General features: G+C 35.6%; 1 protein-coding gene across 3 annotated transcripts in view; it reads left to right on the top strand.

Moving 5' to 3' along the window:
• The window catches only part of LOC121322321 (zinc finger E-box-binding homeobox 2-like), a 76695-nt gene that overhangs the window by 60359 nt on the left and 1336 nt on the right, over positions 1-15000 (top strand). For 2 of the 3 annotated variants that reach the window (XM_041262133.1, XM_041262135.1), the window contains exons 3-8: positions 2112-2183; positions 4130-4318; positions 5102-5316; positions 7532-7640; positions 8014-9986; positions 11413-11593. In XM_041262133.1, coding sequence (XP_041118067.1) covers positions 2112-2183; positions 4130-4318; positions 5102-5316; positions 7532-7640; positions 8014-9986; positions 11413-11593 — 2739 coding nt within the window. The remainder of the gene's footprint in view (positions 1-2111; positions 2184-4129; positions 4319-5101; positions 5317-7531; positions 7641-8013; positions 9987-11412; positions 11594-15000) is intronic. The other variant, XM_041262134.1, reaches the window with a different exon arrangement.

Raw genomic sequence — 15000 nt, 5'->3', positions numbered from 1 at the left:
TTCCGGTTCCAGCACAATCAGAGTTTTGTGTTTGGAATTGTCCTTGACATTCTTTCATCCCACAACAGGGTGGACACAGTGTGCTGGAAACCGTGACATCATTATCACTGACAGAGATTTTAAATAAATCACCTGCGTTCTTCTCAGCCTCTTTTCTGCTTATTCAAGGGTTCTTAAAGAAATAAGGAAAACAGGGACTTCTTGTTTTTAGAAAACTAGAAACCAAGAGTAACCAGCAGTATGTTTTCAAAATAAACGTGGTAGATGATGTTAAATAAACAGGTTGAATTATGGTAGGTGAAAGGTATTCTTTACCCTACAGTCATTTCATACCACTGCCTCTTTGTAGTTTTTATAGTTAATTTGTTTAAGTAACATTTTAGCAGGTGCTGCTGTTGAATAAAACTGTGTAATTCTTTTCTGTTACATTCTGGATTAAGTATAGATCTCAAATAACTTGTATTTCAAGCATCAGGAAAATTTGCAATTATTACACCATGTAACAATTTATTTTTTTTTGTTCCTGTGTAGTAAGTGTTATTTCCTAATTGCTTATGCCTCAAAAGTGTAGAAAATGGCTATTATTCCCCACAAACTTTGCTTTTGTGACCAGGACAGTGATATTTCAAAATATCACTATTTCCAATGGGAAAACGGGCAAATGTGTGTCTTTTCGTTCACATAAAGTCAGAAAAAAACAACAAATGAATCCAAATTAACATGTATTTATACTAAAGTAATATACAAATGACTACAAAAGATTTAGAAGCGAGTAGTTTTTCGAGATTTACGATTATACTGTAAATACAGTATAATCGTAAATCTCGAAAAACTACTCATTTCTAAATCTTTTGTAGTCATTTTTGTTTGTGGGGAATAATAGCCATTTTCTATACTTTTGAGGCATAAGCAATTAGGAAATAACACTTACTACCCAGGAACAAAAATTGTGTTACATAGTGTTATTAAAGCATGTTATTGCAATATCACAGACATCGCCATGGCCCAGATCTTATGATACAAATCATTTCATAATGCCAGCCACAAGTAAAAGGCAAAAAAGTGAATGACTTTCACTCATTTTACTAATCTGCATATATGATACAGACTATTTGGAAGTTTACAGCCATGATATATTTTCTTTTGTTACTTTGTTGAAAATGTCAATGAGGAAGGAAGTGCAACAGTTTGAACATTACCAGCATTATGCAAAAAAAAAAAAACAAGAAACTGCAATCAGTTGCTGTTTTCCCCTCAGTCACTGGGTTTGTGTGCCCTCAGACGGAAAGCTTATGATACTTGTGACTCCACGCTACCAGAAATCACATGAGAAGAGCTAGGAGGAACAAACACAATAGCTATATTTATAACCAAAGCCATCTTCTCGGAAATACCTTGATTTAATTTCATAAGAGATTGTGGGAGTCGTTAAAAGTAAGAGCCGGCTAAATTGATTGTCCTTGCTAAACAGCAATGCCCTCCTTTTTATTATCTTCAAAATCTCTTTAATGACAGGGTTAGGTATTTATTCCTCAAATATTAAAGTTTTATTATTCACATATCTCCAGTGCCTGTGTAAAACTTGGAGACTTTTAGTATCATCGCAAAAAGCATTAACTTGATTGCTCGGACCGCTTTTCTTGTTTGTTTTTAAGTTCTGTAATTTGATTAATACACCCAGTCCAGGTAAAAAAAAATAAAATTGCCTATTTCAACTATGGATCTGTCCTCATAGTTTCTTCCTATCTGAATTCATCTAGATTTCACCAGCACATGGGAACAAGCAATACTATTGTTCTTGCCTGCTTACTATGGTAGATAGTTTTTGTATTAATCTTTGCTTGGCACCCCCAAGTCTCAAGTTCCCTCAAGCTCTTTTACTACATGCTGTAATGTTTAAGGTAAATAAGTCTCTGTCAGGCTCGTATGATACTATTCATTAAGAATCCTGAACAAAGCCATTGTAGACCAGCACACAGCCATGCTTTCATTTCTTTGTACCTTCGGCTGAAGGCTTCATTGTCACTTTGGTTGTTTTGTACACTCCGGTACTGAATGTCTCTCTCTCTCTCTCTCTCTCTCTCTCTCTCTCTCTCTCTCTCTCACTATAGATGAAATGAAAGATGAGTATGACACTATGGGGCCTGAAGCCAGACATCAGACCACTGGAAACAACGGTACAGGTAAGTTGACTTCACAGATTGAAATACGTTTGCTAAACATAATGTTTACACTTTATTAAGGTTCTGCAACTCCACTGGCATTTGCTCTTGTGAGTGTTGGTGTTTTGAAGGAACAACATTGTGTCCATAGTAATAGCTATACTTTATATGCCATTTAACATCTCTTTCTCTGGTATTACCAATTTTAGTGTGCACCATTGTGCTTTATTTGGTGGAACACATACTTATTCAAGGCTATTACACAAAAAGGTGATTTCCGCAATGCAAATAAGTAGCCTAAAAGCCATCTTTGTTGAGAAGTGCCCTGATTGCAATCGGGTTTATTGGTCTCAAGTAACTGTTTACATATTTAATTTTAAAGTGTTGGCCCAAATTCAAAATGTTTAATGTATGCACTTTGAAATATGACCAAAATGAACACAGTTCATTACAAACCAGAACTGACGTAACATACCGGTAGTCGAGCCTTAGTGCCTAAACTCATATTTTAATAACTGAGCAGATACTGGAAATGTGACTATTTTAATGAGGGTACAATGTATTTAATAGACTAGTTTTAATGTCCTACAGTACAATTAGACATTTTAGAGAGGTTGACATTTTCAAATCATTTTTTGACAATGACACAATCCACTACCTTGACCTTTTACAAATTGGATCGTAAAATATTTACAACACGATAAACTACAATCCACTTTAAATGCTTTTGAGAGTTCAGACAACAATCTAATGAACAAGTAGTAATAATAATAATAATAATAATAATAATAATAATAATAATAAGACTTTTTTTATTTTAATTTGCTATATTGAAACCTTAAGAAGGGGAAAAACCTTTCAGAGATTACCATACAGAGGAAAACAGAACTAAAACTTGGCAGGTTGGCAGGACAGGCAGTTTTTGGCCTATAAACAGTGTTTACCAATGAGGGCCTGTCATTTCCTGGCTAATGAAGGTTGTGGTTTTTTATTAGCATTGTTTGCGATTAGGGACAGCTATCTCTATTTTGCAGCTCTGAGTTCCCACAAGAGCTAAAACTGAAGAACATTTTTTAAGAAAGAGTTGGTTCTTAAGCTATTTTGAGTTTCTATTCCCTTTTTTAATACAGTAAATTTAAAATGTTTGACTATTTTAGATTTAGATTTTGTAATTGATCTTGAAATCGTTCTTATCTGTCTATCATACTTTCTACATGCTCTTAATGGACTTTACTTGTATAAGCAAATATTTTTACTGTAAGTTTAACTGCTCTTAGTTGAACTCACTCTTAAATGTACTGTATTCCTTATTTTGCTCTTATTTGAATTTGATCTTGTTCTCTACTGATTTTACTGTACTTTATAACTGCTCTTATCTGTAATGTGATACTAAACTTGTACGAGAATCAACTTGAATTTAGTGAGAAATCTTAAGCGGCGTAATACGATTGATAACATAGAACAAACTTAACTGATATATAACTTTTTGAGCGCGGAAACTGATATTTGTTATAGAGGTCCTAGGATTTCACATTCGCGCATATGTATATGCTATAAATTATATCTTAGTCATGTTTATATTCATTATTATTACTGTAATAATATAATAATAATAATAATAATAATAATAATAATAATAATAATAATAATAATAATAATTACCAGGAAGAAAATATAGGGCCTTTTAATACCAAAACCAAAAGCTTTGAAGCATACAAAAATAGTCCAAACATACCAGGAAAGAGAAAATGCTATCTTTGGGTTCCTAAAGTGTTAATGCAGTGGGATACTCTTTGAGATTAAATACACAGTAATTTAGATGTATACTTCTAAAACTACTGGCTTAATGGTTTTCTTCGTCACATTTAGAGTCACTTTTAGAAGTGTGTTTCCAATATGAAGCAATGATGTTGCATTTTTCAGTCAAGTGATTAAAACTACATTGCTGTTTCTTTTTCTCTTTTCAGTGAAAAATGTAGATTGCACTTCAGAATTTGAGAAGTATTTTGCCAAACGAAAGCTGGATGCTGCAGAGAGCCATGTGGTCAGTATTGCAGAGTACCTGCAGCGAGGTGACACAGCTATTATTTACCCAGAAGCCCCCGAGGAGTTGTCCCGCCTTGGCACACCAGAGGCCAATGGGCAAGAAGAAAATGGTAAGAATTTTAGAGCACGTACATAGTGGTTGTACTGACACATGCAGCTGTGCCATTATGAATTCACCACATGCCTCAGTGTTTACCTTCAGACTTGAAGAACAGCTGCTGAAGCTTGCAATCAGATAGTGCACCTCAAACATTTTATAAAAAAAAAATAAAAAAATGATGAGACACAATTTCTAGATGTTGAATGCACAATAAAAAAATGGTGGCATTTAGAATTAAAGTCATTTAAAATAATGTGCATTTTTTTAAAACTATATCTGTATCTGATACTTAAAGTTCATTACTTGAAATGGTTATAGTGATATTTAAATGAGTGGCAGATCTTGATAAAAAGCTGCTGTGCTATTTAAATTCTGACAAGCTTTAAAGCAATTCTTAGCTATAAGCCATTTAGCCTTGGGAGAAACAAGTAGCGGTAATGGTGTGGCTATAGCAGATTAGAATTCGTCAAAGTGAGATAAAATACATAAAGGTTTCAATTTAAAGTTAATTCTCATTCCACCATAGATCATTTGGAACCAAAATAAATTAAAAATTCAACTGGATGAATGCAAATGCTTAATTGATTATGCTGACAGACTGTAGGTGATTTGTACTGACTTCGCCAGGGTGTGTACATTCGGGGGTAAAGATGCCAGCTTTAGACGATGGCACTCTGAAGAGCAGATTGCAGAGATACCTCCCATACCATTCCAGGCAGCAGGCCCATTAGCTGCCACTGATTCGCTGACCTTTTGGCCTGTCCCCCCTCCCCCCTCCATTTACTCTATGCAGACCTACCACCTGGAACTCCAGATGCTTTCGCCCAACTGCTGACCTGCCCCTACTGTGACCGGGGCTACAAGCGCTTGACATCGCTCAAGGAGCACATCAAGTACCGCCATGAGAAGAACGAGGAGAACTTTGCCTGCCCCCTGTGCAACTACACGTTCGCTTACCGCACCCAGCTTGAGCGACATATGGCCACACACAAGCCTGGGAGAGATCAGGTGAGGATTGTGTGCTGCTTTAAAAAAAAATTGGGATTTTCTTCTGATACATGATAACCCCTTGGAGAAAAGATATCATTTTGATTGGCAATCATTATTAATTTTTCATGGCATTTTGAAGATGCAGATCTTTAATGGTAATAGCTTTAATTGAGGCCTAAATGATTTTTTGATGGCCTTCTCTGATATGATTTAGCGGTCTTATGTTCACGATCGAATGATTGTGTTAATTTCCAGTTTACTTTAAGCTTTTATGTTCCTTAAAATCTAACAAAAACTGCTTTTTCTTAACTATGTTTTATTAAACCTTCTCATTTATTGGATGTACTATTTTTAAAAGAGAGTCTACTAGATCAGGCCGCTGTTATACTTGATATAAAGGAGTAAAAAGAATATATGCAATAAAACCATTCCAGGTTACATTTACATATCCAAACCCAATAAACAATATGTAGATTGCTTCTCATCTTCCTACCCATTTTCATTAGTATGCCATATCTTTCATTTATGGTTCCTTTTCATAGTGCAGCTAAAACAGGTGGCTTGAGATACTTTGTTTAACTTTCTCAAATGAAACATGCTCAGTCTAAAATAAAAATTACAAAACCATTTCTGCTAGGCCTATTCTTGTGTTCCCTGGAGAATTTGCCTGAAAACTGATATTGATATATAAGGTAATACATTGTTATTGTGAAATCACTTATTTAAACACTTGATATACCATTTATGCAGTAATCAGTATTTTCTGCAGTTAACTTTGAGCTACTAAAGATTTTTTAATTTCAAATTGAAAGATTCTCTTGCACAGAATTAACCCAGAGACCCAATCTCCTCCAAAATAAATAAAGCCTTCTCACCAATTGATCTTGAAGTGAATACATTATTTGAAAAAGTATAATGTTTATGTACTTATTTGTTTAAAATGTTTCCTGGTGAGCGAAAAAAAATAAAAAGTTGTTTGTCCCTAATATTTCCAAAATGACAAAAAGGAATTATTAAGCTGCCCTTTCTGCATGCGTAACATCACTTTACACCCATGAGTTATAGAGAATAGACCCGGCATTGCAAGATCCCCTCATTTGCTTGTGGCATTTACAATTAGTACATTAAAATGATTGTATCATATTAACAGTGGCACAACTAAAGTTTACAGTGGTCCTCTGAGGGAAATGGGGGGAGACAAAGCAGCTGTTGCTGTTTGTTTATGCAACTCAGCAACATACGAGCACGGTCCCTCATTGGCGCTTGGCGGGCCGGCTTCTGATTGATCTTTGAAGGTTGCTGCTGTTTGAACAAACCTCCCTGTGTCCTGTGTAACACCATCTGTCTCACCAGGAATGTGGGAAGAGTCAGCACACCCCAGCAGTTGTTAGCCTGTATCTGGGGCTGTTTCCTTGCTAAAAGGTCTTTGTATTTTCTAACTGTTTAACATGCTCACCTCCCACCTTAAGTAATGCGGCTGGCAAATATATTTCTATTCAGAATTCAGATTTGTGGTTCATTTAAATTGCAAATTTATAAACACCAGCTTATTGTCAAACAATATTTCACAGTTTTAACCTATGGTGTGTGTGTGTGTGTGTGTGTGTATATATATATATATATTATATATATAATATATATATATATTATATTATATATATATATATATATTTACAACATGTTTGAAACTATTGGGGGGCAGCTGGCTCTATGATATATATATATATATATATATATATAATATATATATATATATATATATATATATATATATATATATATATTGTAAATGTGTTAAAATAATGTCATTTATGGTAGTATGAGATTCTGTTCAGTTTAGAAAGGAAATGATTTATGCTTTGATGATTTTCACCAAAATAGCTCTCAATTGTCCCTAGTTGTAAGGAACATCCCTGGATTTTACACTGGGCATTTATGACCTGATGGTGCTTAAATTTAAAATCTAAAGCAAGAACAATAAAAAAAAGACAAGTCCCATTTTATTTAATTTTGCTCATACCAACATCTAAAGAACTGCTATCTCATTAGCTAGCCAGGAAGTTATCATTTCCTCTCTTCTGTTGTCTCATTGATGTTAGAAGTAGAAAGGCAAGATGGTGTGTAGTAAGCAAGCCATTCAGCTGGTCCGCAGCAGTTAACTGTGCTTGTTTACAGAACTCTCTGTCTCTAAGTTGTTTGTGTAAAGCTGATGTAAATACCTTCTCTTCAACAGCACCAACTGCTGAACCAGGGAGCTGGCAATCGCAAGTTCAAATGCACTGAATGCGGCAAGGCCTTCAAATACAAACACCATCTGAAGGAACACCTGCGGATTCACAGTGGTGGGTAGCAGGGGTGCTTATGCACAATCTTTGAATATTCATTACCCTGATTTAAGATTGTTCTGTAGTTCATAGGATTATACTTACAGAAGTCATTAGATTTTTTTTTCTACTGTCCACAAATGACTCACCTTTACTTGTGAAATAATGGAAGATTTCCTTCAAACTGTTTTTAAAATTATTGAATCTAGTAATTTGTATTCTGTGAGATAGAAATGACAAGTACCACTATTGCTTTGTTTTTTTGTTTTATTAGTATATGTACATTACAGGATGTCTTTACTGTGCAGTTTTCTTGCTTATGGAATATATTGGTTTTTTTAAATGTAAAAATATATAGTCATTTATTTTAATTACATTTTCTTCTTCTTAGGTGAAAAGCCGTATGAGTGCCCAAACTGCAAGAAACGCTTCTCCCATTCTGGCTCCTATAGCTCGCACATCAGTAGCAAGAAATGTATTGGCTTGATCTCGGTGAATGGAAGGATGCGGAACAATATAAAGACGGGTTCTTCTCCTACTTCTGCTTCGTCTTCTCCCACTAACTCAGCCATCACACAACTCAGACATAAGCTGGAGAATGGCAAGCCACTTGGCCTACCAGACCAATCAGGTCTTCTAAAAATTAAAACAGAACCACTAGATTTCAATGACTACAAGCTCATTATGGCCTCTCATGGGTTTGGTGGGCCTGGACATTTTATGAATGGAGGAATGGGGCCTACTAGCCCATTGGGAATCCATGCTTCATCTCAAAGCCAATTGCAACACTTAGGGATGGAGGCACCACTAATGGGATTTCCTGCCATAAGGAGCAATTTAAGTGAAGTGCAGAGGGTCCTCCAAATTGTGGACAACACAGTATCGAGGCAGAAAATGGACTGCAAACCTGATGAGATCTCAAAGCTTAAGAGCTACATGAAGGAACTCGGAGCTCAAATTGAGGAACAAGGACAAGGAGTGACTTCTCCTGATGCTCCACCTGTTGGTCTTCCAGTGGTCAGTCATAATGGTGCAACTAAAAGTATTATTGACTACACACTAGAAAAGGTCAACGAAGCCAAAGCTTGCCTCCAGAGCTTGACCACGGACTCAAAGCGACAAATTAGCAATATTAAAAAGGAGAGAATGAATCACATATTAGACCTAGGTACTGAAAATAAGATGCATGAGAACCTCTTTACTCCCTTCTCTTGTCAATTCTGCAAGGAGACCTTTCCAGGTCCAATTCCCTTACATCAGCATGAACGCTACATGTGTAAAATGAATGAGGAGATCAAGGCAGTGCTACAGCCCAATGAGAACATGACTCCCAACAGGCCTGGGATGTTGAGTGAGAAACATGCTCTCTTGCTTTCTTCCATGCTCTCTGAGAAAGTAGTGACAAGCCCCATCAACCCTTACAGGGACCACATGTCTGTGCTTAAAGCATACTTTGCCATGAACATGGAACCCAATTCAGATGAACTACTGAAGATTTCCATAGCTGTTGGCCTCCCTCAGGAATTTGTGAAGGAATGGTTTGAGCAACGAAAAGTTTACCAGTACAACAATTCCAGAACTCCACCAATGGAACGGAACAATGCGGAGGTGGCACTGGCTGCCACCAATACTCCCACTAAAGACACTATGTCAGCCAGGTCTCCTATACCTTTAATAAAGCCTGTGGACTCTATTACTTACCCATGCATAGCAGAACTCCATAACAATGTTAATAATTGTGACACACCTCTCAGGCTTACAAAACCATCCCAGTTTACTGGTGGTAAACAAGTTGGTGAAAAGTTGGACCACTCCAGGAGCAATACTCCTTCCCCTCTAAATCTTTCCTCCACATCTTCTAAAAACTCCCACAGTAGCTCTTACACTCCAAACAGCTTCACTTCAGAAGAGCTCCAGGCGGAGCCATTAGACTTGTCTTTGCCAAAACAAATGAAGGAACCTAAAAGCAGTATAGCTGTAAGAAACAAAACTAAAGTTAACAGTGTTAACATTGACCATAACAGTATTTGTTCTCCATCTGAACACATAGAGGAGCCACTGAACTTGGCCTATCTCAAGAAGGAATTTGGTTCACATGACAACCTTGACAAAAGCACTAATCAATTGTTCAGTATTAACCCATTCGGTGCCAAACCTTTGTACTCATCGCTTCCACCACAAAGCGCATTTCCCCCAGCCACTTTCATGCCCCCGGTTCAGGCAAGCATCCCGGGGCTGCGGCCATACCCAGGGCTGGATCAAATGGGCTTCCTACCGCACATGGCTTACACTTATGCAACTGGAGCAGCTGCTTTTGCTGAAATGCAGCAAAGAAGAAAGTACCAAAGGAAACCAGGTTTCCAGGTAAATATTAATTTCTGCTGAACAAAATGTTATTTTTTTTTAATGAGCATTCTGTTTTTACTGTACAAGATTAAAAAAAAGAAGAAAAAAAAACGCTCACCTGTAATACTCACAAACCAGTAAAGCAGAGAATATTAACAGATGTTATATAAATGTCGAATGTTTTAATTCTTCTGCATGCTTCATTAGTGGTATCACCATATAATGAGTGTTTTAGAGGTTATAATGTGAGATTTAGGTGTTGCCAGACTGCGCTGCACTGTCTCTCTGCACAAAAGTGCAAACAGCATTACACTGCCAGATGTTTAAATTCTTCCATTTTAACAGTACATCTGCCCTTTTTCTAAATGTGTTTCGGCCAATTTAATCTTGCTCAGGTATTAATTAGTGAAAACTCAGTGCGAGTGAAATGCAGTATCTGTGTAAAAGTGAAGGTGTGTTAGCATGCTGAGTTGTGCCTAGCTGACTGACTAATGTCTTTGGCCCATGTTTTTAGAAAAAAGCCAAAATTAGTTTCAACATGCAGATTAATAATGCACAGCTCCATGTTCATTACCGCCAAATGCTGAAGGCTGTTTAACATAGAAGGAACCATTTTGATAAAAAAAAGTATTAATAATGTTTCCTATTCTAAGTTATTAAATTAGATTTTAAAAATACAGCTACAGGCATTTAGCTCAAATTGATTGCAAAATGATAGTGCTTTATTCTTAAAACCAGTGTAGTAACGTCCTCAGTATTGTCAGGCCATAGCAAGCGGTCCTAATTAGGACACTCCTGATGCTCAGTTTTGACCATTTGGTGCACCTCTTTGATTTAATCACAATGAGATAGAAATTAGGAGACTGTGGCAATGTGCCCTGCACAATCTTTCACTTACTATTATTATCTTTTAATGTTAGAATATTTTTCCCCATTAATTTAAGTTTAGCCAACGTAAAACCAATTGTATTCAAGGATATACAAATATATATATATATATATATATATATATATATATATATATATATATATATATAATATATATATATATATATATATATAGAATTAAGACACTTTGAAGTATAAAATTAAACAGATTTGGAATTCTACCATATGGAATACAGAGATACAGTCGAATTATATGCAGAGTTACACTTCATTGGCAGTAACCTGTCTGAACATCCTTTTGATTGAATGTTTCTTATTATCTGACGTATCTGAAGTATCAACATTTTTAGCAATGTGGATTTTATTACTAAAAAGGTTTTGGAGTACAAAAGCATTATTCCATGAACATGATCAAACGCACCATGCCTCTGAGATGACTCCAGAAGGATGTTTGTTGAGATGGTTACAATATGTCTATTCAGTTTCTGAATGAAACACCAGAAGGCGTCTATTTTTAGATGACAGGTGTGGATTTAAAAATGTGGTTATCTTATAGGGGGAGCTGCTTGATGGAACAACAGATTATATGTCAGGCCTGGAAGACATGACAGATTCAGACTCCTGTCTGTCCCGGAAGAAGATTAAGAAGACAGAAAGTGGTATGTACGCGTGTGACTTGTGCGACAAAACATTCCAGAAGAGCAGTTCCCTCCTAAGACACAAATATGAGCACACAGGTATATACTGTTCTAGACACTTACTTTACCTGATGCCTTTTTATGTTTTGTCTTACTAAACCTTTTTTTTTTTTGTTTGTGGTAACTTTTCTTCCTTACCAAGTTTCTTTTTTTAACTGACAGATGGAAATATTCCCCCAGAAATGATATGGTTGATTTTTGAAAACATTTTGAAAAGTTATAATATTTAAAATTGAGATTTAAATGTTATTGATATACAGAGAAAACTCAGTTATTAATGTTCTGAAAAAATTGTTTGTTTAGTTGTTTTGTTTAAATTAATTGTATCATACAACATAGTATTTACACTGCCATGTACGGTGTTAAAGCTTTGTTTACAATACATGAACAATTATATATATATATATATATATATATATATATATATATATATATATATATATATATATATATATATATATACAGTACCAGTCAAAAGTTTGAGTACACCTGCTTGAAACCAGGTTTTTCATGATTACACTGTGTAACAAATTTTTTTTTTTTTTTTTGTTCCTGGGTAGTAAGTGTTATTTCCTAATTGCTTATGCCTCAAAAGTATAGAAAATGGCTATTATTCCCTACAAACTTTGCTTTTGTGACCAGGACAGTGATATTTCAAAATATCACCATTTCCAATGGGAAAATGGACAAATATGTGTCTTATAAATCTCGAAAAACTACTCACTTCTAAATCTTTTGTAGTCATCTTTGTATTACTTTAGTATAAATACATGTTAATTTGGATTCATATGTTGTTTTTTTCTGACTTTATGTGAACAAAAAGACACACATTTGCCCATTTTCCCATTGGAAATAGTGATATTTTGAAATATCACTGTCCTGGTCACAAAAGCAAAGTTTGTGGGGAATAATAGCCATTTTCTATACTTTTGAGGCATAAGCAATTAGAAAATAACACTTACTACCCAGGAACAAAAATTGTGTTACATAGTGTTATCTATGCCTTTAACTGTATAAACTTGTCTATAAACACTTAATATTTCATTATATGATACATGTACTTATATAAGCTGATAATCATAAGTAAATTGCATTCAAAATTTAAATTTTTAAATGAAAATGTAAATCTTGTTAATTTCAATGAAATGGTCACCCAAAGCAAGGGGATTTCAGTTTGAAGCCCAAGTCAGTCAAAAGTCTGAAATGTGTATAACACGGTATTAGAACACTGGCCTAAGTACAAAAGTGTCTTTGTTAGATGTTCTCTGAGATAACTAGCATGTTACCTAATTAACCTTTTGTCACCAATTATTGGTAACAGGTGAGGGTCCATGATTACTATAAATATAGGTAACATAGGCACAAGTATGTAATTCCTGAATGTAAGGGAGCAGAATAACGCTCAGTTAAGCAAAGAATTACTTTAAGAAATGAAGGTCAATCTTTAAGACAAATCGCAAGAACTTTGCAAGTGTCTTTAACTGCTGTGACCAAGATCATCAAACGATTTGAAGAAACTGGCACTCATGAGGACCAAACAAGGTCAGGCAGGCCAAGGGTGACCTTAGAATCAGAGAACAAGTTCATTCGAGTCACAAGTCTGCGAAACCGGCGATTAACTGCCCCTGAAATACAAGCTCAGCGAAATACTACTAGAAGTACAGATGTTTCAACATCAACTGTTCAGAAGAGATTGTGTGAAGCTGGCCTAACTGGAAGAATTGCTGCAAAGAAACCATTGTTAAGAGTGCAGAATAAGAGGAAGAGACTTGCCTGGATCAAAAAACACAGAAACTGAACGTTTGAGGAGTGGAAGTCGGTCTTATGGACCGTTGAGTAAAAATTTGAAATATTTGGGTCCAACCACCGAGTATTTGTAAGAAAAAGAGAGGGTGAGCGCATGAGTTCTGCATGTGTGGTTCCCACTGTCAAGCATGGAGGAGGCAGTGTCATGGTCTGGGGTTGCTTTGCTAGTGACAGAGTTGGTGATCTTTACCAAGTCCAAGTCAAAGCTCAACCAGCATGGCTATCATAGCATACTTCAGAGGCATGCCATTCCATCAGGATTACGGCTAGTTGGGCAGTCCTTCATTCTTCAGCAAGATAATGACCCGAAACACACCTCAAAGTTGTGCAAGAACTATCTGTCGAAGAAGGAAAGTGAAGGACAACACAATCTAATGACCTGGCCTGCCCAGTCTCCAGACCTCAATCCCGTAGATCTTGTATGTGACGAACTGGACAGAAGAGTCAAATCAAAGCTACCCACAAGTGCCCTACATCTCTCAGAATTGCTGCAGAAGAGCTGGGAAGACATGTCGGGTGATTTCCTGCTGAAACTTGTTAACCGAATGCCTCATGTTTGTGAGGCTGTTATTAAGGCAAAGGGTGTCTATTTTGAAGAATCCAAGATTTAGAGACAATTGTCAATTTTCTTGAACATTGCTTTGATACTCCTTATGTTTTGTTTTGTATATTGTAACATGTGTTTTGATTTTCAAGTATTTACAGAAACGTATACGATGTAAAACATTGTCAATTATGAAAAAAACCTAGTTTTTAGCAAGTGTACTCAAACTTTTGACTGGTACTGTATTTCTTTTTTTTCTTTATTTCATCATATTGCATCACCCTTTGCATTCCACTATTTTGTCCTAAAGCATCACACAGACAAGAATTTGCAGCCTTGTCTATTTTTGAACAAGGCTTCAAGTATGGCAGCTATGGAAGGTGTCGAAGGCATTCCAGTGCTATTTGTGGCAAGGAATTGGCCAGATGTGTGTGTGTGTGCTTGGCAAGGGATCTGGGTTCCAAGCCTTAGTCACAAGCTAATTGAAATGCCAACGGAGAAACTCCACTTTGTGATTTGTGTTAAATAGACGCCTATATTTCCAGTAGTGCTGAGCAGTAGTAAATCCATGCAATCCCAGTACAGTTATATACTTTACTATCTCCAGCACCTTGCAGTTAATTTAGCAAGTACCTCAGTATGCTATTGTGTAACTATGATGTAATGAAGTAACATTAAATCAATGTAAAATATTAAAGATATCAAAACACGTTAAATATAGAAAGGTGGCTATATTACAAAGGTAAATAGAAAAGTAGTGGTTTAAAATGGTGGTGGTATTAAACACATTAACCCAGGTTTTCTAATACATCTTTTTTAATATTTATTTTTCAGTTTTTTCTTAATGTTTTCTTTGTATCTTTCAGCCATGGCATTTGTTTTTAAAATAAGTGTTGTCAACTAATTATTTTTATCCTTTTTCTAGGGAGAGGGGGCTGTTGAATTAGAACTTGTATTTTGTTTTATTTTTGCTTTGTATCTTCATCTCCATTAAACATTTTAAAATGAATTGTAATAATAATAATAATAATAATAATATAATAATAATAATAATAATAATAATAATAATATGTACTGTAATTTTTTGTGTAGCCTA

The sequence above is a fragment of the Polyodon spathula genome, chromosome 10 (genome assembly GCF_017654505.1).
Source record: "Polyodon spathula isolate WHYD16114869_AA chromosome 10, ASM1765450v1, whole genome shotgun sequence".
Lineage (NCBI taxonomy): Eukaryota > Metazoa > Chordata > Actinopteri > Acipenseriformes > Polyodontidae > Polyodon > Polyodon spathula.
This window is presented reverse-complemented; position numbering and strand designations above follow the sequence as displayed.